At 36.8% G+C, this 27,980-nt stretch overlaps 1 protein-coding gene across 1 annotated transcript in view; it reads left to right on the plus strand.

Moving 5' to 3' along the window:
- Positions 1 to 21,389, plus strand: part of LOC144338539 (protein GVQW1-like) — a 38,047-nt gene extending 16,658 nt beyond the window's left edge. Inside the window, exon 4 of the mRNA XM_077988426.1 lies at positions 21,313 to 21,389. Within this exon, the coding sequence (XP_077844552.1) occupies positions 21,313 to 21,389 (77 nt within the window). The remainder of the gene's footprint in view (positions 1 to 21,312) is intronic.
- Positions 21,390 to 27,980: the final 6,591 nt, after the last annotated feature.

The following is a 27,980-nucleotide window of genomic DNA, read 5'->3' on the forward strand; positions in this document are numbered from 1 at the left end:
TCATTAGCTAAAAGACCAGGAAGCTAACAAACACCTGAAGGGGTGGGAACAGCCCGAAATCCTGAATAAATGCAGGTAGAAACATCATTTCTAGTCAAGGTGTTCTATGGCAGTTGGAGGAAAAACTACCTAAATGTATTGAGTACCAAGCAGGGTTGGATGCTTGGGAAGATGGGGTAATAATGTGGTTCCGAGGCCAGGTGTAATGACCCATGCCTGTAATCCCAGCACTTTGGGAGACCGATGCGGGAGGATCACTTGGGCCCAGCAGTTCGAGACCAGCCTGGGCAACGTAGTGAGACACTGTCTCTATGATTTTTTTTTTTTTTAATGCATCAGGCATGGTGGTACACACCTGTAGACCTAGCTACTTGTGTGGCTGAGGTGGGAGGATGACTCAAACCAGTGAGGTCAAGACTACAGTGAATGATAATCATGCCACTGTGCTCCAGTCTGGGAAACAGAACAAGACCTGTCACAACAAAATAAAAAATAAATGTAATACAGTCTCTGACTTCAGGGATATTTAATAGCGTAAATAAAGAAGTAATAAAATATACTGTTATGATAAGGGAGGAGCTGAGAATGCTGGAGGGCAAAGGTAGAGAACAATAATTGTAGGGGTTGCCTTTCATGGAGTACCTTCAGCTACTATGCTAAGTTCTATACAATAACTGTCTGATTTAATTAATAGTCCTTTGCAGTGAGATAGATATCATTGTACCAACTTACAGAGGAGAAAATTATGGCTTGTAAAATTATAGTATTTTGACTGAAGTTTTAGGAATAGGTAATAAGACCTAGAAATTCTAACTCAATTCCATTTAATTTAAAACACCTAAGTGAGAAAGTCCAACTAAGCATGTTACTGATAGAGATTTCAATTGAGCAGATAATCAAAATATACAGAAAGCAGGAATTGTAGCCTTCTAGAGCATTGTGACAAGAGACTAGGTTTTGTATTCACAGCTGAATTCGTTGAATCATGAGATGCAATTTTCAACAAGTTCCAGGATAGTTCTGAGGATTGGCTTATCTATATTTTCATGATAATAATACATCACAGGGTTATTGCAAGCTAAGTAGTCAATAAAATAAAATTGATTTTGTTATGATTACTTTTCCCTGTTAGATGTGGGCAACAAAATTGGCCAAGTGTGTATTACAGACTAGTGGTCAAATTGGCTTAAAAAGTTATCTGAAGAACAAGGGATATTTACTGTGTCTTGGGATCCATAGAGAAACACTTTAGTTAGAAACATGGAAAACATGTCAAGTGAATTGTTTGATGAGCTCAAGTGCATGAGGTTTAGGAAGTAAAACTAAATTTGTGGAGGAAAGCTTCTCCTAGTATATACAGATAAAAGAATAAAAACAGATTTTTCTTTCTAGTTCATGATCAAAACCTAAACAAAGTGTACCAGCCAGGCATTTTACTACAGTGTCACATCTCCTCTGAGAAGTAGTATGATAAAGTTGACCGTCAAGTTGAATAGTGACTCGGGGACCAGTATTCTCTTCTTTTGCTTACTTTTCTCAAGTGAGCCATTTAATAGAGATATGTTGATCTGATAAGGTAGTGCTGACCACATTGGACAGAAGAGCTAGTATAGATGCATTATCTGTGTGAGGTGGTACAAGGGATATATCACTACTAGTAGTGGTAATTAAGGATATGATATGAGAATATGTAATTCCTGAAGAAGACAATATAGAGAAAAGAGCCAATAGTCTGTCCTATCTTAGGGAAGGTAGCAACATTTAGGTATAAGAGGAGGAACAGAAAGTAGCAGAAGAATGGCCAGAGAAGGAGAATGGAGACTTCAATGGCTAGGAGCCAGGTAAAAAGGTGATCCACAGTTTCAAATGATGCAGAGAAGTCAAGGAGGAAAATTACTTAAGTTTAGCTTTCCACAGAACAGCATAAACATAGAGAACTATGGGAATCTCAGACCATATAAGGATCCCTGATGTCTTCCTAACAAAAATCAAGCCATACACGTGTTTCCGTTCCAGAGCCTTTCAGTATATTTACTGAATTAAAAAGGTATTTAGTAATTTAATTGATGACAAATGATTATTTCTAGGTGGACTAGATCCATATGTAGTAAGAATCTGGAGTCTTGTGACATTATTACTCCCATCCAAAGTATATAACATATGAAGAATATTTAACTATTTTTCCACTGATAAATAGAACTGTGTTTCTCAGATGAGATGATCTTGATGCTGAAACTGAAATGTATTTGATGTCTATAACGTGTTTGCTTGTTTTATGTTGAATAACGATACTTAATTTAAGTAAATGATGGATCCACATGGTTTATGAGCTTCATCAAATTTCCCTCATCATTATAAGAAAAATTGTTCTTAAAGTTTTTCACGATCATCTCTACGGTTTTCACTGTCACAAATATGCATAAATGTTGTTGTTGTTGTTGTTGTTGTAGCCTTGGGATAAAATAATGCTTTAGAAGTCCTGATCCCTGAGTATGAAATAAACATTTATTAACTGTTTAATTATAGAAAATAACTTTGAGATATTAGTAAGATAAACATCTATTATATTCTGTGGCTTTCTGGATATATATTTTATATATTTCATTTTTATACCTTGCCTTTTAATGGAAGTATTTCTAATATTGGTGGACAATATTGCTTCTCCTATTTTGCTAGCCTTGAAAGTATTTAAACAATATTACTTTTTTAGCCTAAGTCAATGCTACTTTTGCAAAATATATTATCAGAATTTAGAAGTTAATTAATTGCTTAATTTCACTTGGAGAAATCTTTGATCATAAACTCAATATTTGTTTTTCTGTCATTCTCCTTAAGCAAAAATGAGTCTTTCCGAGGGACAGTTGTGGTTTAGAGCAATATCTTCTTTTTAGTCCAATAATCTATTCACTCGGTAGACTGTCCTGCTTTCAAGATGAGATATCAAAACCTGACTTAAAATCACCCTTTTCAGATCCATATCCTTGGCTGTCCTTTGACTGCCATATCCTTGGCTGCCATTTGGCTCTCATTTCTTTGGCTACCATAGGTGCTTACTTGATACAAAATTGGCTTTTCTCACTCATTAAAGGTGTTTAAACTGAAAGACTTGATTTTCTCTTTGCTTTTCACAACCCGTCAAATTAACCTTCACTAAAAATGCAGAAGAGATATAGTGATGTCTTAACTACCTGTTCCAGTGACACTTTCTGTCAAAAAACAAGTGACTTTCAAATTGAAACCAAATGTCTGGCACAGCTAGCTCATGATCAGTCTTGATTCTTCTCAAGGTTGCTTTAACCTTTGATAAGGGTAATTTAGCTCCAATATAGAGATAATTGGTAAGTTGTGCTTCCTGTGAAACTGTCAGAGAAAGTTGGTTACTTAGTTACGACATGCTTCTAAATCTTTTTCATCTGTCTCTCACAGCAGAAACACACATAAATGGTAGAAACAGCTAAGCATTGTAAATTGTGTGGTCACTGGACTTCTGATAGTATGGTGCTAGGAGCCAGTATATTTGAATTTATCCTTCTTAAAGTACTTTCCAAATGGCTACAATATATAGGACCCTGTATATGTGGTTAATTCCCTAATAAGAAATGAATCAAGTCAGTATTAGATTAATAAAATATGATAATCTTATTTACCTGACAAGATCGCCATGTGACATGAAAGTTTTGATACTGATTTGTAAAATTCAAAAGGTAGACCTATGCAATCAATTACTCAATTGTATTGTGTCTTAGGATTTACACAGAAACACTCGAGTTAGCAACATAGAAAAAATCAAATCGATTGTTTGATGAACTCAAGTGCCTGAAGTCTTTGAAAGTAACCCAAAACGAGAAGAGAAACTGCACCCATTCTATACAGATAAAAGAATGAAAACAGAATTTCTTGTAGTTTGTGACCAAAACTTCAGCAAATATTTTCAGTCAGGCATTTCTTACAATGTCACATTGTCTGTTGGAAGCAGTGTGATGAGGTTGACAGTCCAGTTGACTGGAGACTCCACAGACCAGCATTCTATTCCCATTCCAGATTTTCTCAAGCAAGTCATTTACCTTGTTTATATGAGGTTCTTCTGAAATGTATTTGAAAATAAATGCTGTTTCTAAATCATTTTGAACTGCACGGAATTCTTTGATACTATTTCATGAGTGCAATTCATTATATCATTGAGCTTATTAGTAAGAGAGTCCCTGAGACATGATTAAAATCTTTCACAGATGAGAAAACTAAAATCCAGAGAAATGATTTTCTTATAGATGTATTTTTCAGCCTTGGCACTATTGACAGTTTGATCTGCATAATTTCTTGCCATGTGAGTGAGGTGCCCTGCACATTGTAGAATGTTGAGCAGCATCTCTGGCCTCTACTCATTAGATTCCAGTAGCAACTCCCCAGCCCGAGTCATAACTACAAAAAAAGTCTCCAGATATGCCAAACGACCCGGGGAGAAAATTCCTTAATTGAGAACCACTGGCCTAAGTCACACGACATGATAGTGGCTGAGTTAGAAATGAAGTCCAGGCCTACTGACTCTTCCTATGGTGGTATTCTTGCTCAGTCACCCTGTCTTACATGCTAATTGATATGTTGGGTAGGAATAGATATCAGGGAGGAGGGAGAGAGAGAGAGAAAGAAAGGGAGAGAATAAAGAAGCAAGGCATTCTGAGGATTGGATTCTGGGGCAAGCAGCAAGAAGATTCTAATGGAAGATATTAAAATATTACAAATGTGCAGAAAAGTGCATGTGGTTATTCAGAAACCAAGGCAAGCTAGAAGCCAGAATCTTCTAATCCAGGTCTCATTAAGGTAGGCTCATCTCTTAACGAAGTTACATTCCGTGTCCTTCTTCTCCCAGGGCCTTGAGTGTCCCTGTGAGTGTGTAATCTTCAGAGTGGATTTTGGTCATTCTGAATGCAGAAGCCTCTCAGTGCTCCCTTGGGGCCTTCAGGTGTTCTCCTGAGCTTTCTTTTAGGATTCTCTACCACTGGATATTGCACACGGATTCGGAGAGGAAAGCACTGACCCATTCCCGGACACATAGGGGCTGTTGGCTGCTTAAAATTTACTCTATTTAGTTTGGCAGATTGATCCATTGTGCATCTGCTTGTGTGCGTGATTTTGTTTTATTTTGTTTTTATTTTACTTAATTTCCTCATCTTTATTAAGATAAAACAAACATATATATATATTTAATATGTACAATGTGATATTTTAAAGTATATACATACACATTGTGAAATAGTTAAATCAAACTAATTAACTTATTCATCACCTCACACTTATATTTTTGTGGAGAGAATATTTAAGATCTATTTTCTTGACAATTTTCAAGTATACATTATTATTATCATAGTCACCATATCATATAATAGATCCCATGAATGCATTCTTCCTATCTAACCAAATTTAGATTCCCTTCATTTTTAAGGCCAAAGAGTATTCCATTGTATTTCATTTTGGGTGTGAGAGAGTTAAAGACAGCTCCACATTTTGACCTGAGAAATTTTAAAGATGACGTGTTTGTCTTTTCCCATATTTCTACAAGGAAATATTTGAGACTGGGTAATTTATAAAGGAAAGAGGTTTATCTGGCTCATTGTTATGCAGGCTGTACGGGAAGCCTAGGGGCTTCTGCTTTTGGAAAGGCCTCAGAAAGCTTCCAATCATGGAAGAAGGCAAAGGGGGAACAGCCATATCACATGGCAGGAGCGGGAACAGGAGGTCAGAGGGAGGTCCTACATGCTTTTAAATGACTAGATCTCACAAGAACTCACGATAACAAGGACAGTACCAAGAGGCATGGTGTTAAGCCATTCATGAGAAAGCACCCTCACAATAGAATCACCTTCAACCAGACCCCACCTCCAAAACTGGTGATTACAATTTGATATGAGACTTGGCAGGGACACAGATCCAAACTGTATCAGATGGTTGTGAAATGGAGAAGCCTGTGTAACGAACTGACTTGAGGGAAGATAAGGAGCATTGTGTGGTGCGGTTTATATTTCAGATGTCATTAATTATACAAGAGTTTATATAAATTTTGACTTAAGGAGAGTTACAAGATGGAGATATGTATTTGGGAATAATCAACCTATTGCTACATTTAAAACATCAATACTGGACAGAATAATAAAATCTATCAAAAAAAGCATTCAAAGAATGAGCCCTGCAGTACTCCAGTCTCTGGAAGTTCAGTGAAATGAGAAGGAATTCACTAAGGAGACTGATTAGAAACGGCAAGTGCCATAAAAATGAATGCCAGGAGGGCATAGTTCCATGGAAACAAAGTGAAGAGGGATGGTTAACTGTGTCAAACACTGCTGGTAGAAATAAACAAAATAGGGGGTAAGAAAATAATTTAAATACATGGAAGCTATTTGTGACATTGTCTAGTACATTTCTGATGGAACATTACAGTTGAAAGTCTCATTGCAGTGGGCCCAAGAAAGTACGAGAGATGCGGAATTGGAAACCTTGAGTGCAAGGAATTCATTTGAAGAACTTTGAGATTACAAGGAACAGAGAAACAGGGCTGGAGCTTCAAGTAAGTGTAGATTCAGAAGTGTTTTAAGATAAGAGAAACTGTAGTATGTCTCTGTATTGATGTGAAAAATCCAACAGAGAGAACAATTATAAAGATTCTAGAAAGAGGGAAGAATTGAGAAAGTGGTGTTTTTTTCTAGGTTAGGGTCTTACACAAAAGTGGAACAGATGATCCTAGAATGGAGCACAGACAATATATCAATATTAATAGAAGAAAGGTAGAACATGCATGCATATTTGCCAAAAGATATATAAGATATGTTATAATTTAAGGTTTGTTTGTGAAATTCTGCTTTACTCTCTCTCTTCTTTCCTCCTCCTATTCCAATCAATGCCATTAGCTAAGAGTGAAGATGGGGAAGGAAGTGTTGGACATTTGAAATAGGAGGAGAATGCACAGCATAGATTTCTATGACAGTGGGGAAAGGAGTGAACTGCAGAAACGTATTACAATTGCCTAGTATCATTAAGGTCCTTGACTAACTTCATGAGGTGTAGAATGGTAATCCTCCTAGGTTTCCAGAAGTGAAGGAAAACCAGATACTAGTAAGCAGATGTAAAGACTATTCCACTGACAGACTATGGAATTCAATCTAGGGGGAAATGAGGATGCAACAGGGCAAAGTATAGTAAAAAGTTACCAGGAGAAATGGGCCTTGGTGGGGAGAAGATAATTGGAATTGTGGTACTAGAAGAAGTACACTGAAATTATAGGATACGATAGTCAGAATGGGATTCTGGAAATTGAAGTTATAAGGTAGTTACATCTTTGGTTATGACAAGGACTAGGATATACCCATGGGAGTGTGGATAAGACTTGGTGGAAGCCCAAATCATTTGAGAAGAGGACATTTTAAAAGTGAAATTTTAGGGTACTTGAAGCATCGTCCATGTGAATAATCCGAGTATCAATAACTATGGCTAAAATGGTCCTAGAGACAGTGACGTTGTGTCAAGATAAAATCTTCTAGAAATAATGAAGAGTGACACCAGAGTCTCCAAATGGTAACAACAGGGTAAGACAGAGTGATTTAGTTTCATAATATAATATTCAAAGCAAAAAGGCTGAAATATGAAAAAGGAACATATAATTAAAATATTTTATAAATATTTGGGAGATACTTGGCCATTTTAAAGTTTATTACAAAGAGAGAATATTGACTATTAATCTGCTATGATTATCTTCTTTTAAATTACTAAAGTCACTCTGGTTAATTATAATCTCAGTTACCAAATTATAACATTTGTTGAGATAATTAGTAGATTGTTCAGCAGTCATCTCTGATTTACCTGTAGTTCATTAAATATGAGGAGAATCTTCAAAGTAGAAATGTGAAAATAGAAACTGGAATTCATTTTATTACCAGAAGAACGTGAAAATCTGGGAAAATGATTCACCCAAGATTATAATGTTAATCATTAGCACAGCCAAACATGAAATAGAACTAGAGTTTCTGAACTAAAGTTGGTAGATTTAACCAATAAACAAAATTAAATGAAACAAAAACCACAGCAGTAGCAATAAAAATAAACAAAAAGAAAACAGAATGGTTAAACTTTAATTTCAGATAAACATCGAAGTTTTAGTTTAGTATTAGTATGTCTCAAATATTGCCATGAAATATACTAAAAAATCATGTGTTTTCAACCCTGTCCTGATTAAGTCAGTTCACTTGTTGTCTCTGCCCCTATCCAATGGGGCCGGGTAACCTAGCTGTATAAGTAATGTGTGCGTTCATGTGTTCGGAGAATGTTGTTATACCCTAAGAAAAATGGCTGTGTTTTCTTGGTACTTATGCATAGTACTTTACGAGAGTTGCAGGCAATTATAACAGAAAATCAGAGAAGCCAAATAAATTTAGTGATGGGTAAAGTATTTGTTTAAAAGCTCATCAGAGTAAGAATGAGCCTATGATCCCATCAGATTAAGTATGCAGACTAAATATGCATCTTTTATAAGAACTGTTTCTTGTTTCTCTTTCTAATAGTCTAATAATTCAAGAGCTTCTTGTCAATAATAGTTACAATTTCTGTGAACAGAAGAAACATTGTTGGAGGTCAGTCAAGCGTACTGTCATCTTGGTAAATGGTAAAGTCATCTTTACCATTTTCCTTGCCATGGTTGTTTGTAATTATTTAAAATCACATAATTAGCATAATTATTATGACCCAGGACAGTAAATGTTCACTTACCTGCACATATTTTATATTAAACCTTTTTGAAAAAAAACTATTGGCTAATCTTTTTCGGCAACAGAACATTTGGTTCCATAGCAATTCAAATTATTTCTAAATGACTTACCAGATCATTAGAGATTATACTTTACTCCCGGACAAAATTGATTTATTTAAATAGAAAATGATTTGTTCCCAGATTAACACAACCTTAGCATTTCAAGCTATTGACTAAAAGTGTCAGCCTTTCACATTTCAGATGAATAGACTCATACTTACCAAAATGATGAGGCACCAAAATGGTGAGATACCTAAGCAGATTGGGTTTGGTTTCTTGTCAGTTTCCACAAATGGCATTTTTTAAACAAACAGATATAAAAACATTATTTACTTGCTATTAATTTGGCTTTGCTCATGTTCTTTACTTAATTTATATTGGTATTAATTAGTTACTAGACATTCTTTTTAGAATGACCTCCTGCAAATTCTTCATCTTTAAAATACATGAGATAACATAATATTTTAGTTTCTTAAATGCTAAAAAAGTGCTCATTCACAAACATCAGAAAATAAATTGCATAAGGCAATATTAAAATATTAATTAGAAAGTTAAGAACTTCAATAACATTGGGTTAGTACCTACATTTCCCAGTGGCACTAAGGATTTTAGAAATTGACGTTATCTTCATCAGGTTAATAATAATAATTCCTCTTTATTCCAGAGTGTATATATGATACAGTCTGTTTCTCATAATGAAGCCTTGAAATTATTTTGAATCTAGAAACTAAATATCAGAAAGATATTGACTTGTTCAGCATCATTTAGCTAGTAGAGCTGGGATACAAACTCCAAAACCTGTGATCTATCCACTGTGAAGTTACATACAGCCTTTCAAAAAAAAATACAATACTGATTAGTGATGTATTATGCAAGAAGTTTTCTGATCTGAATAAATCCTTATTATAAGTTTATAACAACTTATATTTATATACTGCTTTACCATTCTCCAAGTCCTTTTACTTATTTTACATTATCCTTACACTACTTCAATTTCATTTGAAAATCATATCAAGCCTCAGAGATAGATACCAATGTTACCAGTAGATACCAATGTTACCACAAAATAGCCAAGAAATGACATGATGTTGCCAAGGTCACAGGTGAAGCAACAAAGCAAAAATAAGATCCTGATCTCTTGTCTCAAAGGTATTCTACTACACCACCCTGAAAATGCACTATGGATGCTGTCCTCACTTTGCTTGGGCTCTGACTGTCTGCACTAAGCATCCCTATTTTACAGACATTCCCATTATCCCATTTAGTTTTTGATACCTACTTTTTATGGTGGTGCTCACCTGATGTTACTCAGGCTCTGACAATCTTACCTGCACCACCATAGCTTCTCCCAGACTTTAGGCATGGCGCCCTGCCTTACTTGGCTCATCTAATGTCTTTACAATTGAATTGTCCTGAACCAGAAAAAGAAGAGTAAAGGCTCTTAAGGAATATGGTCCCAGAAAGAAGGGAAATGCACAAAAACAGTTCCATTGTTACTCAGCTTACCCTTTGCAGTTTTCAAACTAGGAAATGCTTCCTAGTTTGCCGAAAACAAGTGGCAGTCTTACTGAACTAAGGGAGATATAATTCAGAACTTGGGACTGTCAAAATGAATGGATACTAAAGAGGAAATTTTTCTAGAGAGGAGAACCACAGAATAGGCAACTCCCAATCGGTGTTTCTCATAAAAGATATAGTTGACTCACTCTGAAACCTCATAAAAGCAGGTAAAGCATTCAAAGAACCAGCAGAAATTAGCAACTGGTAGGCTAAAGAGCAAAACAGTGATCCCAGCTGCTGTGTGCTGAAGTGATCCTTCCACCTCAGCCTCCCAAAGTGCTGGGATTACAGGTGTGAGCCACCTTACAAGCCTCCTCTTTTTTTTTTTTTAACTTCATATTCAGTATTGCCAAAGTATGTCAATTTTATCTTTCCAAAGGATACACTTCCAGCTTTGTTGATTCTCTTCGTTGTTTCATATTTTGATATTTTGTTAATTTTAGCTCAGATCTTTATAATTCTTTTCAAACTTTTAAATCAACTTGAGATTTAGCACATGTGTTTTCATTATTATTTTCTAATATACACATTCAATATTACTTTTTCCCATGAAGTACAATGTTAGAGGCATTGCACAAGTTTTGTATCCATTTTAATTATCTTTTATCTAAGTATTTTATAAGTGTTTGAGTTATTTAGAAGCAAGTGTTTTAGTTCATAGTTTGAAGTTTTCATTTTTAAGTTATTTTTTAGTGATTGATTTTTAGTAAAAGTAATGCTGGTTAGAAGATAGCTTATGTTTTATGACATTTAATATTTATTGAAATTTGCTTCATGACCTATCACATTATCAGTTATTGGAAATATCTCACATGCTTAGCAGAAAGGTGTGTTCTCTCCAATTGTCAAGTAAAGAGTGCTGTTAATACATTAAATCAAGTCTTTAAATGTTTTTTATTTTAAATTCTGCTAAATGTGTACTAATTTTGTCTTTCTCTCTTTGACTGCTCAATAATTAAGAGGGATGTGTTGACATCTACCACTGTCTTTGTAGATTTGCCAATATTTGTATTTACATATACAATCTGTTCTTTATGTATTGTGAGGCCTTTTTAAGTTCAAACAAATTTTGAATTATTATAACATTTATAATATTGTAATTTGTGCCCTTATCATTGTATAGAGACACTAATTATCAATAATAACATTTTTGTCCTGTGGTTTATTTTGTCTAATATTAATAGAGCTACTTTATTTTAATTTAGTACTCATTTAATACATATTTTCCATGTATCTATTTTCTATCTTTATGTATCTTTATGTTTTAGGATTTAATTTTTAAATTCAATCTGATAATTTCTGTCTTTTAACTTTTAAATCGAATCAATTAACATTACATTTGATTATGGATATATTTTGATTTATTTTTGCTACCAAAAGTTATTCTTTCTATTTACTTTGATTAATATGTGTTTCATTTGTTCTCTCCTTTTTAGCTTTTTATGAACTGATCATTTTTTAAATCGTTGTTTTATTTTTGCCGATTTGAAGGATATATAAATTTATTTTCTATTATAGCTAATCTTGCCATCTTAAAATGTATACATATGATAGACATTTCTAGTGGCTAAATTAATACTATTCTGTGTCCAACTAAAAAGTCTAGTTTACTCAGGATCTCAGACAAGTAGGAGTGGTAATGCCACCCAGTTTGGGTTAGCAAGTTTTAAGCTACAGTCTACTGTGTGGGGCTTTCCTAAAGCAACTGTCTTCCTGATTTAAAAAAAAGGGTGGCGGGGTGGGGAAGTTATCTGGCTGGTGTTTGCCTTTTAACTTTTACTCTTGACTCTTCTTCCTACCCAGAATATCAGGCAGAACAGTCATCTTGTAAGCATGAGACAGACTACCACACTCTACATTTGACAGTGAAGGAAGTAAAACAAACTCTGTGTTACTGGTGAATTTGCACATCCATAGTATGGTCCTCAATGGCCTTCCTCTGTACTCTAAGAGAATCCAGACTCAGACACTCCATCTGAGAAACTCTAAGAGAATAAAAAACCATCTTCTATTTTTTTTTCTATTAAATACAGCTTCTAATAAAGTATAAGATTCTAAAATAATCACAAATTATTTTCTCAAGCAATAGAAACACCTTAGAGTGCTTTAATTCTAATCATCTCCATAACATTTTACTTGTTATTTCTGCCCAGTATTTTAATCCTGCATGGAGCCTATATTAGTGTCCCAATCAGAGACAATCATAAACAATACAGAACATTTGCTCTGGGAGATAGTCCCAGGGTGACACTGGCCCCTGGGGATTCTGCCCTCCTAGGAAACTGTGACACCAGTTGTGCAGATATCAACAGAAGAACACAGGAAACATGAAAAAGGAAAGAAATGTGGCACCTCCAAAGAAACACAATAATTCTCTAGTGACAGATCCTGATAAAAAATAAATTCATGAAATCCTCAAAACAGAATTCATATTATTCGTTCTAAATAAGCTCAGTGAAATACAGGTTAGTTCTAAAAATTGGTACAAAGGGATCAGAGAAACAATTCAGGATATGAATAAGAAATTTACCATTGATGGACATTTGGGTTGGTTCCAAGTCTTTGCTATTGTGAATAATGTTGTAATAAACATACATGTGCATGTGTCTTTACAGCAGCATGATTTATAATCCTTTGGGTATATACCCAGTAATGGGATGGCTGGGTCAAATGGTATTTCCACTTCTAGGTCCTTGAGGAATTGCCACACTGTCTTCCACAATAGTTGAACTAGTTTACAGTCCCACCAACAGTGTAAAAGTGTTCCTATTTCTCCACATCCTCTCCAGCACCTATTGTTTCCTGACTTTTTAATGATTGCCATTCTAACAGGAAGGGGAACATCACACTCCGGGGCCTGTTGTGGGATGGGAGGGGGGAGGGATAGCATTAGGAGATATACCTAATGTAAATAACGAGTTAATGGGTGCAGCACACCAACATGGCACATGTATACATATGTAACAAACCTGCACGTTGTGCACATGTACCCTAGAACTTAAAGTATAATAAAATAAATAAATAAATAATTTTTAAAAAAATTTACCAAGGAGATACAGATTATCAAAAAGGGCAAAACAGAAATTCTGGAGCCACAGAATTCATTGAATGAAATGCAAAGTATGTTTGAAAGCTTCAACAATAGATCAAATCAAACAGAAGAAGGAACCTTAGAAATTGAAGATAGGTCTGTTGCAATAAGCCAGTCAGAAAAAAATAAAGAAAAAATAATTTTAAAAGAATGAGTAAAGTTTTTGTGACATATGGGACACCCAAAAGTGACCAAATATTCAAATTATCAAGATCCCAGAAGGCAATGAGCAAACAATATGGTTAGAAAACCAATTTTTAGAAAAGGAATAGGTGAAAACTTCTCAAGTCTGGCAAGAGATTTATACATCTAGATAAAAGAAGCTCTGAGATCCACAAACAGATAAAATGCAAAAAGGTTTTCTTCACAGTACATAATAGTCAATCTGCCAACAGTCAAAGACAAAGAGATTACACTAAAAACAGTAATATGTATATATCTTTTTAGCTATGAAGAAATTCCCATCAGACTAAAGCAGATTTCTCTGCAGAAACATTACAGGCCAAGAGGAGAATGGGATGATATTTTAAAAGTGCTGAAAGTAAAACGCTGAGAGCCAAAGATACTCTGTCCAGAAAAATTATCCTTCATAAATGAAGGGAAAATAAAACATTTTCCATGTTTGAAATGCTTGTTCCCTGGTGCCGTCAAGTGCTATTTCTTTATGGCCCCAGGGAACAAGCATTTCAAACATGGAAAATACTTTATTTTCCCTTCATTTATGAAGGATAATTTTTCTGGACAGAGTATCTTTGGCTCTCAGTGTTTTACTTTCAGCACTAAGTTCAAGACCAGCCTGACCAACATGGTGAAACCCCGTCTCTACTAAAAATACAAAAATTAGCTGGGCATGGTGGTGCATGCCTGTAATCCCAGCTACTCAGGATGCTGAGGCAGGAGAATCGCTTGAACCCAGGAGGCGGAGGTTGCAGTGAACCAAGATCACGCCGTCGTACTCCAGCCTGGGCAACAGAATGAGACTGTCTCAAAAACAACAACAGAAAAAAAAAGAGAAAGAAGAAATAGCTCTTGAACATAAATTTAATTTCTTCAGCAAGGCCATTTTTACTTTTTGCAGAAAGGGTACATTCGCCAGCAGTTTTGCCAAGAGAGTACACCGAACAAAGGAGATGGTCGTTTATAACCTGACATGTGCACCCTACTGCTGTGTCCGGTTTCCGTTGGCTGGAACAGGACCTCACATTCTGTATTTGTCCCCACTGGCTAGCAACTTAGAACTTTTTAAAAGCGGCAAAGGCAGAGGAGAACAAAAGAAAGAGGAAGTAACTTGTGGAGTGCTGAGAAAGGTAAAAACACCTTCAAATAAGGAAGAGGCACAGGCTATGACCTAATGCTTGCTTGGACCAGTATAAGCATGTCAGGGCAAATATTTAGGCTAAACTGTGGGAGCCAAAAACATAAAGTACATTGATTTCTTCATTACCGCTGGCAGATATTTAAGAAGGTTAGCACAGGTCTTTGAATACATTTTGCTTCTAAGAGAAGTTACTATTTATTCCTAATTAGATGGAGAGGAAAGCCTTTGAAGAAGAACCTCTACTTTACTTTTCACACCCAGATCAGCAAAAGCTGCAGAAATTCCTCATCACTACACTGGCCCTACAAAGAACACTCAAGGGAGCTCTAAACCTGGAAGCGAAAGGATGCATTTACCATGATGAAAACACAAACAAGTATCAAACTCACAAGAAAAACCAACACGCAAATGAGAAAGAGAAAGGTCTTAAGTGGTACCACTACAAGAAACCACTAAAGTGCAATGATAAATAATAACAGAAAAAGAAAGGAAAAATAGAATATACCAAACAATTAGAACACAATTCACACTATGATAGGGACAAAACTTTGCATATGAATAATATCCTTTAATGTAAATGGATTAAACCCTCTGGTTAAAACAGATACACTAGTTAAGTGGATTAAAATATAACATGATCCAACTCTGTGCTGTCTACAAGAAACACAATTTACCTGTAAAGGCACCTAAGATTGAAAGGGATCTGAAAAAGATATTCCAGGCAAATGGAAACCAAAAGCAAGCGGGAGTAACTACACTTATTAGATAAAAGAGACTTTGAGTTAAAAATGGTAAAAGAAAAGATAAAGAATCTCATATAATAATATAGGGATCAATCTTATGAGAGGATATAATAATTCTAAATATGTGTGCACGCAACACTGGAGCACCAAGCTAAATAACACAAATATTACTCGATATAAAGAGAGATAAACTGCAATACAATAAGAATGGGAGATTTTAACAACCTACTGTGAACTTCAAATATCTGAGACAGGTCCCAGTCCATTTATAAAGTTTGTTTTCCCAAGGTTAAGGACGTGCGCCTGTGACCCACACTGCCTCAGGAGGTCACGATGACATGTGCCTGAGGTGTTCGGGACACAGCTTGGTTTTATACATTTTAAAAAGGCAGGAGACATCAAGCAATATATGTAAGATGAACATTGGTTCATTCTGGAAAGGTGGAGCAACTCAAATCAGGCAGGGGGCTTCCAGGTCATAGGTAGCAATGGTTGCATGATTTTGAGTTTCTAATTAGCCTTTCCAAAGAAGGCAATCAGATATGTATTTATCTCAGTGAGCAGAGGGGTGACTTTGAATAGAATAGGAGGCAGGTTTGCCCTAAGCAGTTCCCAGCTTGACTTTTCTTTTTAACTTAGTGATTTTGGGGGCCCAAGATTTATTTTCCTTTCACACTACTCTCAGCATAGAAAGATCATGTGTATAGAAAATCAACACAGAAACAGTGGATTTAAACTGGATTTTAGAACAAATAAACCTAACAGACATTTACATAGCATTTTATCCAACAACTGCAGAATAGGCATTCTTCTCATAAGCACATGTAATATTCTCCAGGATAGATCATATTAGTTCACAAATATGTTCTAAATATGTTTTAAAAAATCAAAATCATATCAAGTATGTTTACAGACTACAATGGAATAAACTAGAAATCAATACCAAGAGGAACTTTGGAAACTATACGATTACATGGAAATTAAACAACATGCCACAAAGTCATTGAACAAATTCATATGCAAATCAAAAAAATTATTGAAAAAAATTAAAATGGAAACACAGCATACCAAAGCCTATAGGACTCAGCAAGATCAATACTAAGAGGGAAGTTTATACTAATAATTACCACCATCAAAAAGCAGAGAGATTTCAAATCAATAATTCACAATGTACCTCAAGGACTGAGAAAAGCAAGAATGAACTAAACCTAAAACTAGCAAAAGAAAAGAAATAATAAAGATCAAAGCAGGCCAGAGGTGCTGGCTCAAGCCTATAATCCCAGCAATTTGGGAGGCCTAGGTGGGTGGATCACTTGAGGGCAGGAGTTCGTGACGAGCCTGGCAAACTTTGCGAAATCCTGTCTCTACTAAAAATACAAAAAAAAGAAAAAAAAAATTAGCTAGTCATGGTGGCACATGACTATAATCCACGTTACTTTGGAGACTGAGGCATAAGAATTGCTTGAACCTGGGAGGTGGAGGTTGCCGTGAGTAGATATGGTGCCATGGCACTCCAGCCTGGGCAACAGAGTGAGACTCTGTCTCAAAAAAAGAAAAAAAAATCAAAGCAGAACTAAATTAAATATAGACTTAAGAGCATAACTAAATTAAATATAAACTTAAAATACAAAGGATTAACAAAAATGAAAAGCGGGTTTTTTTGAAAAGATAAAAAAAAACGTAAAGAATAGAGAAGTCCCAATTAAACAAAATTAGAAATTAATAAGGAGACATTAGAACTGATATCACAGGCTGAGTTCGGTGGCTCATGCCTGTAATTCTAGCAGTTTGGGAGGCCGAGGTAGGTGGATCACTTGAGGTCAGGAGTTTGAGACCAGCCTGCCCAACATGGTGAAACCCCGTATCTGCTGAAAATACAAAATTAGCCTGGTGTGGTGGCACACGCCTGTAATCCCAGCTACTTGGGAGACTGAGGCAGGACAATCACTTGAACCTGTGAGGCAGAGGTTGCAGTGAGCTGAGATCCTGCCATTGCACTCCAGTCTGGGCAACAAGAGTGAAACTCCATCTCAGAAAAAAAAAAAAAAAAAAAGAACTGATATCACAGAAATACAAGAGATCATCAGAGACTTGTGAACAACTATTTGCGAGCAAACTGGAAAACCTACAGGAAATGGATGAATTCTTGGAAACATACAACCTACCAAGGTTGAGTCAGGAAGAAACAAAAAAGCAAAACAAACCAATAACAAGTAGCAAGATTGAATCAGTAACAACAAATCTCATGACAAAGAAAACCCCAGGACTTGGATTCACAGCCAAATTCTATCAAATGCATACAGAAAAATGAATACAAATCCTCCTAAAACTATTCAAAAATATGGTAGAGAAGGGAATTTTACATAAATAATTCTACAAGACCATCAATACCCTGATGCCAAAACCAAACAAGCATACATCACAAATCTCACAAAACTACAGACCAATAACTCTGATGAACATAGATGCAAGTACCCTCGAAAGATACTAGCAAACCAGATTCAACAGCACATCAAAAAGATAATACATCATGATCAAGTGGGATCTATATCAGGGATGTAATGATGGTTTAAAAAATACAAATGAATAAACATAAGACATCATATTCAGATGTCCTTCAACTGAATAAAGGACAAAAGCTGCATAATCACATCAACAGATGCAGAAAAATCATTTTATGATGTTCAACACTTCTTCATGATAAAAACTCTCAACAATCTAGGGATAAAAGGACCATACCTCAAAAATAATAAACACTGTACATGACAAACCCACAGCTAACATCATACAGAATGGGGAAAAGTTTAAAGTCTTTCCTCTAAGAACACGGATAAGACAAAGATGTTAACTTTCACCATTCCTATTCCACATAGCAATGGAATTCCTGGCCAGCACAATTACACAACAGGAAGAAATAAAAAGCCTTCTAAATTTTAAAAGAGGAAGTCAAATTGTCCCTCTTTGCAGATGACATAATCTTATATTTAGAAATACCAAAAGACTTAACCAAAATTTATTAGAGTTGAGAGAGAAGTTCTGTGAAGTTGCGGGATACAAAAATAAACATACAAAATTCATTAGACTTCCTATGTACCAAAATGATGAAATACTTGTAAAAGGAATAAAAAAGGAAGTACCATTTACAATAGCTAAAAAATACTTGTGAATAAATTTAACCAAGGCAGTGAAAGATCTCTACCAGGAAAACTATAAAACATTGGTGGATGAAATTAAAGAGGGCACGAACCAATAGAAAAGCATCCCATGCTCATGAGTGAGAATAATTAATGTTATTAAAATGACCATACTATCCAAAAGTAATCTACATATTCAATGTTGTGTGGTGTCTGACTCTGGAGCCCATGGTGAATCCTCCATAGTCTAGTGAGTGTAAATATCTTTTCCCTTCTCCCCATCCCATTACAATTTTGTTATTATATCAGTCTGCTTATTCTATCATTTGCTTATTTTTATATCATTTTCTTATTATATCTGCATTGCCATTTACATGGGATAAAGGTTGTTTACCCTTAAAGGTATTGTGTGTGTGTCTTTTCTTCTCCCCTTGCACATTTCCCGCACAGAACAAATGTCACTCGTATAAAATTTCCAATGGCATTTTTCACAGAAATAGAAAAAACAAATCTCAAAAATTGTATTGAACCAAAAAAGAGCCTTAATAGCCAAAGCAGTCCTGAGGAAAAAGAACAAAACTGGAGGCATCACAATACCTGACTGGAAAGTATATTACAAAGCCATAGAAAACAAAACAGAATGGTATTGGTATAAAATAGATACATAGGCCAATGGACCAGAATAGAAAATCTAGAAATAAATCCTCAATTACACCCTCAAATTAGTTTTCTAGACTTTTCATTTTTCTTCTCAGTAACACCAATGATTCTTGGTTGGCCATTTTACATAATTTTATATTTCTTGGAGACTTTGGTCATTTATTTTGACTTGTTTTTCTTTATTGTTGCCTGAATGGGTTAATTAAAAAGGCCTGTCTTTGAGCTCTGAAAGTATTTCTTCTACTTGTTCTAGTCTATTGTTGAAACTTTCCACTGCATTTTGCAATTCTCTAAATGTGTGTGATTTTTTAATATCCAGAAGTTCTGATTGGTCTTTTTTTTTATATCTATCTCTCTAGCAAATTTTTCATTCATAAACTGCTTTTATTAATTTCCTTATGAGGGTTTTTACCTTTCTCTGGTATCTCCTTGAGTAGCTTAATGATCAATGTTCTGAATTCTTTCTGGTATTTCAAAGATTTTTATCTTGATTTGAATTAACTGCTGGCAAACTACTGTGCTCTTTTGGGGGCTGTTATAGAACCCCATTTTGTCATATTACCAGAGATACTTTTCTGGATGTTTCTCATTTGGGTACAATATTTCTTCTAATTATTCTTGAATTTTTGTTTGATTTTACTGTGCTTTTTAAATTTCTTTTTTCCCCTTATGGATGTGACTTTTAATGCTTATAGTTAATTATAGCCTAATTTGGGTTTTGGTGCTTTCAGGAGTGAAGATTCTGTAAGAGGTCCTTGGTTATAGAGAGTGTTTGTATGATAGATTTCTTGTATGTTGGTTGTAGTAGCAATGTGCTTGGTGTATGAGCAAGTTCACTGTCTCCTATGGGGTTAGAATGGTAGAGGCCTCTTGAAGCTTATCTCATTCCCACATGGCATGCAATTTTTAATTAACTTTCCCCCAGTATTTTATTTACTGGTTTGGTGGTTCAGGCTTCAGGTCAGTATGGGGGATGTCCCTGGAAAGAAACCAGTTCTGGTTAAAGCAAGTCAGTAAATGCAATACCCAATGCTGGGCAGAGGCCCCAGCCTTGACAGAGGTTGCTTGAGGAGCTCTCACTGAGTTGCACTGAGGTCTTATCGGGTAAAGGGTTGGAGCCACCTCAGCTCCCCTGCTGGGTCATCAGGAAAACAATCCACCTATCAGACACACTCCTGTCCCTGTGCTCTGGCTATTTAGATCAAACAGGCACCTCCTTTTATCTGCAGGAAAGTTGATATTCCAAGTAGACAGGAATTGTGACTGTCTCTTGTGAAAGTCTGAACCTGGGGTGGTGCTCCTCCTGTGAGGATGCAGTCACCCTGACATGTTCCAGAAGTGCTGTTTATAGTTGCACCCACACCAAGATCCTGTGGGCGAAGTCCCAACTGTGCCTGTGGTGGTGAATGAGAAAGAAAAGGCAGCCCCTCCTCCAAGACCCTTCACATATATCAGGGTTGTCAACTATTGGATTTGGGCTGCAGACATTCCCTGCTGAGCCCAGCGCTGCAACTGTGTCTCTGCTAAAAGAAACTTCCCACCAGCAGGAAGAGCTGGTGCTCAAGGTCTGCCATCCAGATCCTTTTTCCTAGGTGGTGTTCCCTTGTTGGGGTACACTCCTCCTTTTCTAGGAGTAAGAATCCCTGGGAGCCAGACTACTGTGAGTATTGTTGTTCCTCTGGGTCTAGCTCTCCAGTGAACTTGCCACACTCCAGGTTGGTGCTAGCAAATGTGATCAAGGGATGCAGGGATGTGACCTGTCCTGAAGCCTCCGCAGCAGTGGGTAGCAGCACCAGCTCTAATGGGGGTAGCAGTGGAGTGATGTAGATTCTGTGAGACTCCTCGGTTATTGATAGCCATAGTGTGTTGGCTTTCTCGAACACAAGTTATAGTAGTAATGAACTGGTCATGCGGATAGACTCAGGGCCTCCTGGTTAGCCAGAATGGTGCAGGCAGTTGTGACAGCTGAGGTCACAGCTATTTTCTCTTTGCTGGATACAGTGCTATTCTTCCAGGAGATGCTGTAATGAACCGTGTTGGTGGACGCAGTCGGGACATAGCGCTTGCAGTAGAGCACCAGCTGCGGCAATAGCAGTGGGGTTTTTGCTTGCCTTATGTGGCCCGGGGAGGGTACTCTGGTTTCTCCTGGTATCTCAGGCAATGGACAGGGTCATGTAACTCCTCAAAGTTTCTGTCCTTTGTGTTAAGCTAGCAGGACAGGTGACAGGGCAAAGCCAGGTGGGGGCTAGATCAGGTGGGTTTGCATTCTGATGTTCCATGGGTAGGGCAAGCAGCAGCCCCTGTGAGCCTTGGGGCATAGGGGAAGTTCTCAGGCCGCTGGCTTGATGTTCTACAGCGGAGTATTGCTGCCTCTGCTGCATAGAAGAGTGGGGAGTAGCAGGCACCAGTAAGCCCCACACAGATCTCACTCAATTTGCAAGGCAGACCCACTCCCACCTACAGTGTTCCACTGGCAGCAGGGCGCTAAGTTGCAGACAGCCTGCACTCAGAACTCACAGCTGCCCCAGGTTATACGCTTTCCCTGCAGAGATAGCAACCACCGCTTTCAGGCTGTGCCCCTTCTGCATCTGCCTGCAAACCTGAGTGCCTGACTCCTGCACTCACACTCCTGGCTGCAGCCCACTTTTCACTTGCCCTGCCCCTGCCCCTGGCCAAGGGGGTTTGTTCTCACCAGAGGTTATATTGTGAAACCCAGTTGGGGTCTTCCTTCAACCTGCAACCACTGCCTGAACAGTTTGGCTGACCACATCGTCCCCTATGAGGAACAATAAGTAATGTCTTCCCTCAATCCATGCTGGAGATTGGGAGGGCTCACAAGCATCTTCCCATTGCTACTTCTAGTTTTATATTCCATGACCCTTCCCAACTCACTTCCTGTGCTGAGTAAGGCTAAGGCTTTCCTCTGTGGCCTGGACTTTCAGGCTCCCTGCTGAGTGTGTATCCTCAAGGTAAACTCTCCCCCTCTTACACTCTGGGGACTCACAGCCCTTTATCTGACTCATAGCATAGGTGGCAGCTGGCTGCTTCCTTCAAAGGGTCTGTGGATTCCTTCAACTTCTCTGTTCAGTTTCTGCATCACTTAAAAAGTTCACAGTGTGAATCTCTACTCACGATTTTGTCCCTCCGACTAGAAGAGGTATGCCAGCAATAGCACATTAGAGGTATGCTGGCAATGCCTCGAATCTGCCGTCTTGGAAAACAAAACAACACACAACAAAACAAAACCTAGTATGTAATGTTAACAGGAATTGTTCAAACAGTGATGCGAGTTACTTTAGTAAAATAAAGTTAAATGTCAGGAGAACCAAACTTAATTGTACATTAGCATATGCGCAAAGTGACAGATTCAGGTCACAAGATAAGAACTCAATCCAAATGGGAACGAAAGAAACAAACAGGAATACAGTCCTATACCAAATTAGCAGGTTCATTTAAACAGCATATTAGGCCAATGGCTATAACCAAATGGCAAAGCTTTGAAAGCAAATGTTGTAATCTCAGAATACCATTCTGCATTGTGTAGAAGAATAAATGGTTGTATACTGGAAGTCAGAGGTAGGAACCCTCTTGATAGCTCTCTTGGGACTCCAGCAGTTGCTCACAGCAGATACAAAAACTGAATAGCAAGAGGTTAGGTAGGGCTAACTTGGATCTGATATAAACATTTCATTTGTTATAAAGGACCATGAAAGTATTAAGAGTCTTTTCTGTATCTGTAGCAAAGCCGTGCCATTTTGGCTTCTAAATTTCATAGCCTACCTTTCTGAGTTCGAAATATAGTCAAGCTCTTTTCCACTTGATAACTTCGTTGTTTTTCCATTTGAACTTTCTTCACCCAATTAGGTAATGTCCTTGAGATCTGCAATTCTCAGCACCACAAGCCCTTTTATTAACTTCAAGGGGAAAAAACAGGTGACATTATGGCCCCTTTTCTTCTTTTTATCCATTTGAGTAGTTTTATCCAATTAGAAGAGACCTCTGTGAGAAATGGGTATACTTAGAGCTCTAAACATGATATTTGCATATGACAGCATTTGGGGATAATAATTATTTTCTAAACAGCCATAAGCTTAATCTTCTAAAAAGCAAATATAAAAGCTATTTTAAATCGGAATATTATTTTCAGTAAGCAAAGCTGAAAATCAAGTGAAGTGTACAATCTGATTCCAAAAGCAGAATTCGTGTTTCTCTCTGCCACTTTTGATATATAGGCCTGCCTGAAGCATTCTGTTTGACTTTTTCAGCGTCAAACTCAAATGACGTTTTTCTAAGACTGATATTAAAAATTTAACTTCTTTCTTGCCAAAATGAGAGAAACATCTGTGAACAACAACTTTTAAGATTCGTTGGCTTTATACTAAAACAAAATTATGAAGTCAGAGTGATTTTAGGCTTTATCTCTCTGTTGCATCTTCTGTCTTTGAAGAAGGCTATTTGGAAATGTTCAGTTTGCTCTCCAGATAAACAAATCTAAGGATTTAAAAAAATATGTCATAGCACTTATCATACTGTATTAGAATTAACATGATGTGGCCGGGCACAATGACTCAAGCCTGTAATCCCAGCGCTTTGGGAGGCAGAGACGGGCAGATCACGAGGTCAGGAGATCCAGACCATCCTGGCTAACACAGTGAAACCCCGTCTCTACTAAAAATACAAAAAAATTAGCCGGGCGTGGTGGCGGGTGCCTGTAGTCCCAGCTACTCGGAAGGCAGAGGCAGGAGAATGGTGTGAACCTGGGAGGCGGAGCTTGCAGTGAGCCGAGATCGTGCCACTGCACTCCAGCCCGGGTGACAGAGTGAGACTCCGTCTCAAAAAAAAAAAAAAAAAAAAAAAAAAAACATGATGTGAGCTATTTGGAAGAAAGTTATAAAAACCAATCTTTAAGATAGCCCCATGATTATCCTTACCTATTATATTCATGCTTCTATGTTGTCCTCACCCATAGTGAATTGGGGTTGGTCTGGTATAACCAGTAGAATATGGCAGAAGTGGCAATCTTGACTTCCAAGACTGTCATAAAGAGCATTGCAGCTTCCACATTAGTCTCTTATCATTCATTCTGGGAAAAGCCAATTGCCATGTTAGAAGACCAAGGAGGAGCCTTATGTAGAGTCCTCCATGGAGAGGAATTGACTCCTGCTCTCAGGCAGCGTGATCTTGCCAGCCATGCGAGTAAACCACCTTTAAAGTATATCCCCCACACAGGGCGAAGCCTTCGGATGACTTCAACTCTGACCCCTGGTTGAGAAACATGGAGCCACAACTGTACAGTCAAGTGCTCCTGAGATTCCTGACCCCGAGAAACTATAAGAAGTACTGAAAACATATTGGTGTTTTAAGCCACTAAAGTTTGGTACTATTTGTTAGGCAGCAAAAAATAACTAATCCATAAGAGATTGTGTCTGACTTTTTAGCAAGTACTGTCCTCCAATAAATGTTTTTTATTTAATGAATGAATAAATGAATGATAGAATTAAATAGAGAGAATGATAGAATAGATAGAATAAATAGAATGAATTAATAGAAGTAGAAAATCTCTAAAAAGCAATAGTGACTTATAAGTATCCCCTCTGACTTGAGAATAGTAAGAATTCCTCAGTCTGAAACACCTCTGGTTGGCCTCCGGGAATGTGACTCATTGGAAAAAAGACCCTTCCCTAATTTTTTTCAGTCTATCATACCACAATTAATATCAATGCAAATGAAAACATAGTATTCACCTCCTAATTACTCCTGCATTACCATGATGTTTCACTGGCTGAAGTTTACTGGGATTAGTTAACTTTTAGGATCCTAAATTTTGTTAGGAGTTGCAAGGGTACTTGGTCATTTCATAAGATCTGTCTGCATTTGCCAGCATTTCTCTTCTTTTCAATGAAGGCTCATTTACTACGCTAACCATTTTACAAAGCAGTATTTTAGGTGGTGAGAAATGTGCTTGCTTATTTATTTATTTGTTTATTTTTGAGATGGAGTCTCACCCTGTCATCCAGGCTGGAGTACAGTGTGTGATCTCGTCTCACTGCAACCTCCGCCTCCTGGGTTCAAGTGGTTCTCCTGCCTCAGCTCCACAAGTAGCTGGGATTATACAGGCACATGCCACCACGCCTGGCTAATTTTTGTATTTTTTGTAGAGACAGGGTTTCACCATGTTGGCCAGGCTGGTCTTGAACTCCTGACCTCAAATAATCTGCCAACATTGGCCTCCCAAAGTGCTGGGATTACAGGCGTGAGCAATCGTGCCCAGCCGAAATCTGCTCATTTATTTACTATTTTATCTCATAAAAATGACCACTGATAAACCCCTTATTTAAAATGAAAGATTATTCCAAAGCTATTCTAATGTGGTTACCTATGAAATGTTATTTATAACTTATAATCCATAATATCCTATTTGAAAATAGTCATTTAATAATTTTGACTAAATAAACAGGTCAACTTAACAAGCAGTCAATTCTCCAAGCCAATACGTTGTTTTAAGGTTTTTGTCGTCCTACCTTGACCAACCTTGTATACTGAATTGACTCAGCGTTTTAGTGTCATGTATACACAAACATTAATATGCCAGTAGTAATCTAAATTAAACTCCGATGACATGAATTTGATTACTTACCAGTGGATCTGCATTTTAGTCATTATATACTATACAAATCTCATCCATTTTCATTTTGTCTTTTTTTCATTCATGAATATTTCAGATGCATACAAAAATAAGAAACAAATATGACACCCATCCAGATTTAAAAGATATTAAAATTTTGCCTGATTTGTAGCCAATATTTAAAAGAAATTGAAGCACTAACCCAAATAGTTTTTCTTTTCCCCATTTGTATATTGTTCCAATGTCACTTTTTGTAATTTTACTACATATTTATTTGTGTTTATATACAATGTATGGTATTGTTGTGTGTGATTCAAAACTTACATGAGCTGGAAATAAAGACTAGTAAGTCTATGATATGGTTTGGGTCTGTGTCCCCAGCCAAATGTCATGTCAAATTTGGAAGTGGGGCCTAGTGGAAGTGATTAGATCATGGGATTAGATTTCCCCTTTGGTGCTGTTCTCCTGATCCCAAGTCTGGCTATTTAAAAGTGTGTGGCCCCTCCCCGCTCCCTTTTCCCCCTGCTTTCTCCATGTAGGACATGCCTGCTTTCCCTTTGCCTTCTGTCATAACTGTAAGTTTTCTGAGGCTTCCCCAGCCATGCTTCCTGTACAGCCTGTGGAACTTTGAGCCAATTAAACTTCTTTTTTTAAATAAATTACCCAGTCTCAGGAATTTCTTTATAGTAGTGCAAGAACAGACTAATACAGCCTAATAAAAACTTAAGGCTAATATTAATAAAAACTACATTAGTCTTTGTAGATAATTTTGTAACCTCTGGTTCACTAAACATTATTGTTTTAAGAATTATTGATGTTGATTCAAGTAAACCTAGTTCATTCATTTTTATTGTCATACATACCTATATCACAGTTAATTTTCCATTTCTCTATTGACAGACATTTTAGATTGCTCCCTATTTTTAGATATTATAGTAGATGTGGAATGAAATCCTTAAATATGTCTTACATGTAAACTCAAGACTTTCTCTGTGACATATATCCAAGAATATAACTGCTGAAAGGAGGGCACATGCTTCTGTAAGTATAACTAGGTTTCAGCAAACTGTTCTCTACAGTTATTGTATCAATATACAGCCTTATTAAAATGTGAGCTTTCATTTCATCACATTTCCATCATCAATTGTTGTTGTGAGATGCTTTAATTTTTGCCAACTTGATGGGTGTTAAATTATATCCTAGTATTGTTTCAATGGTATTTTTCTGAATAGTAAGACTTTGAAAATGTTTTCATTTTTAATGGCTATTCTTAATTTTTCTGTTACTTTTCTAATAGTTGTTTTAATCATTTGCAAACATAATCTCTTGATCTGTGGTTTGTTATTTTGCTATGACATTTTTAGTATGAACAAGTCTCATATTTTAATGCAGCATAATTTATTAATTTTTCTTTTTATGATTTGTGTTCTTAGTGTCTTGTTTAAAAAATTCTTCTGTACTGTGAGGCAATGAAGATGAAGATATATCCTATATTTTCATCTAAGAGTTTGTGAAGTGAAAATAAATCTTTGGATCTCCAAATCACCAAGCTAAAGGGAAAAGTCAGGCTGGGAACTGCTTAGGGAAAGCCTGCCTCCCATTGTATCCAAAGTCATCCTTCTGCTCACTAAGATAAATGCATATCTGATTGCCTTCTTTGGAGGAGCTAATCAGAAACTCAAAAGAATGTAACCATTTGTCTCTTATCTACCTGTAACCTGGAAGGCCCTCCCCGCTTGAGTTGTCCTGCTTTTCTGGACCAAACCAATGTTCAGCTTACCTATTTCGATTGATGTCTCATGTCTCCCTAAAATATATAAAACCAAGCTGTGCTCCGACCACCTTGGGCCGTGTCATCAGGACCTCCGGAGGCTGTGTTATGGGAGTGCATCCTTAAATTTGGCAAAATAAACTTCCTAAATTGACTGAGACCTGTCTCAGATTTTGGGGGTTCACAAGTTCCACAGATTTTTTTCATATTTGTCTTTAATTCATTCAGAATTTATCTTCCTATACAATATGGAATAGTGACTCAACTAATATCTGCTTCTCAAATTT

The sequence above is a fragment of the Macaca mulatta genome, chromosome X (assembly GCF_049350105.2).
Source record: "Macaca mulatta isolate MMU2019108-1 chromosome X, T2T-MMU8v2.0, whole genome shotgun sequence".
NCBI lineage: Eukaryota > Metazoa > Chordata > Mammalia > Primates > Cercopithecidae > Macaca > Macaca mulatta.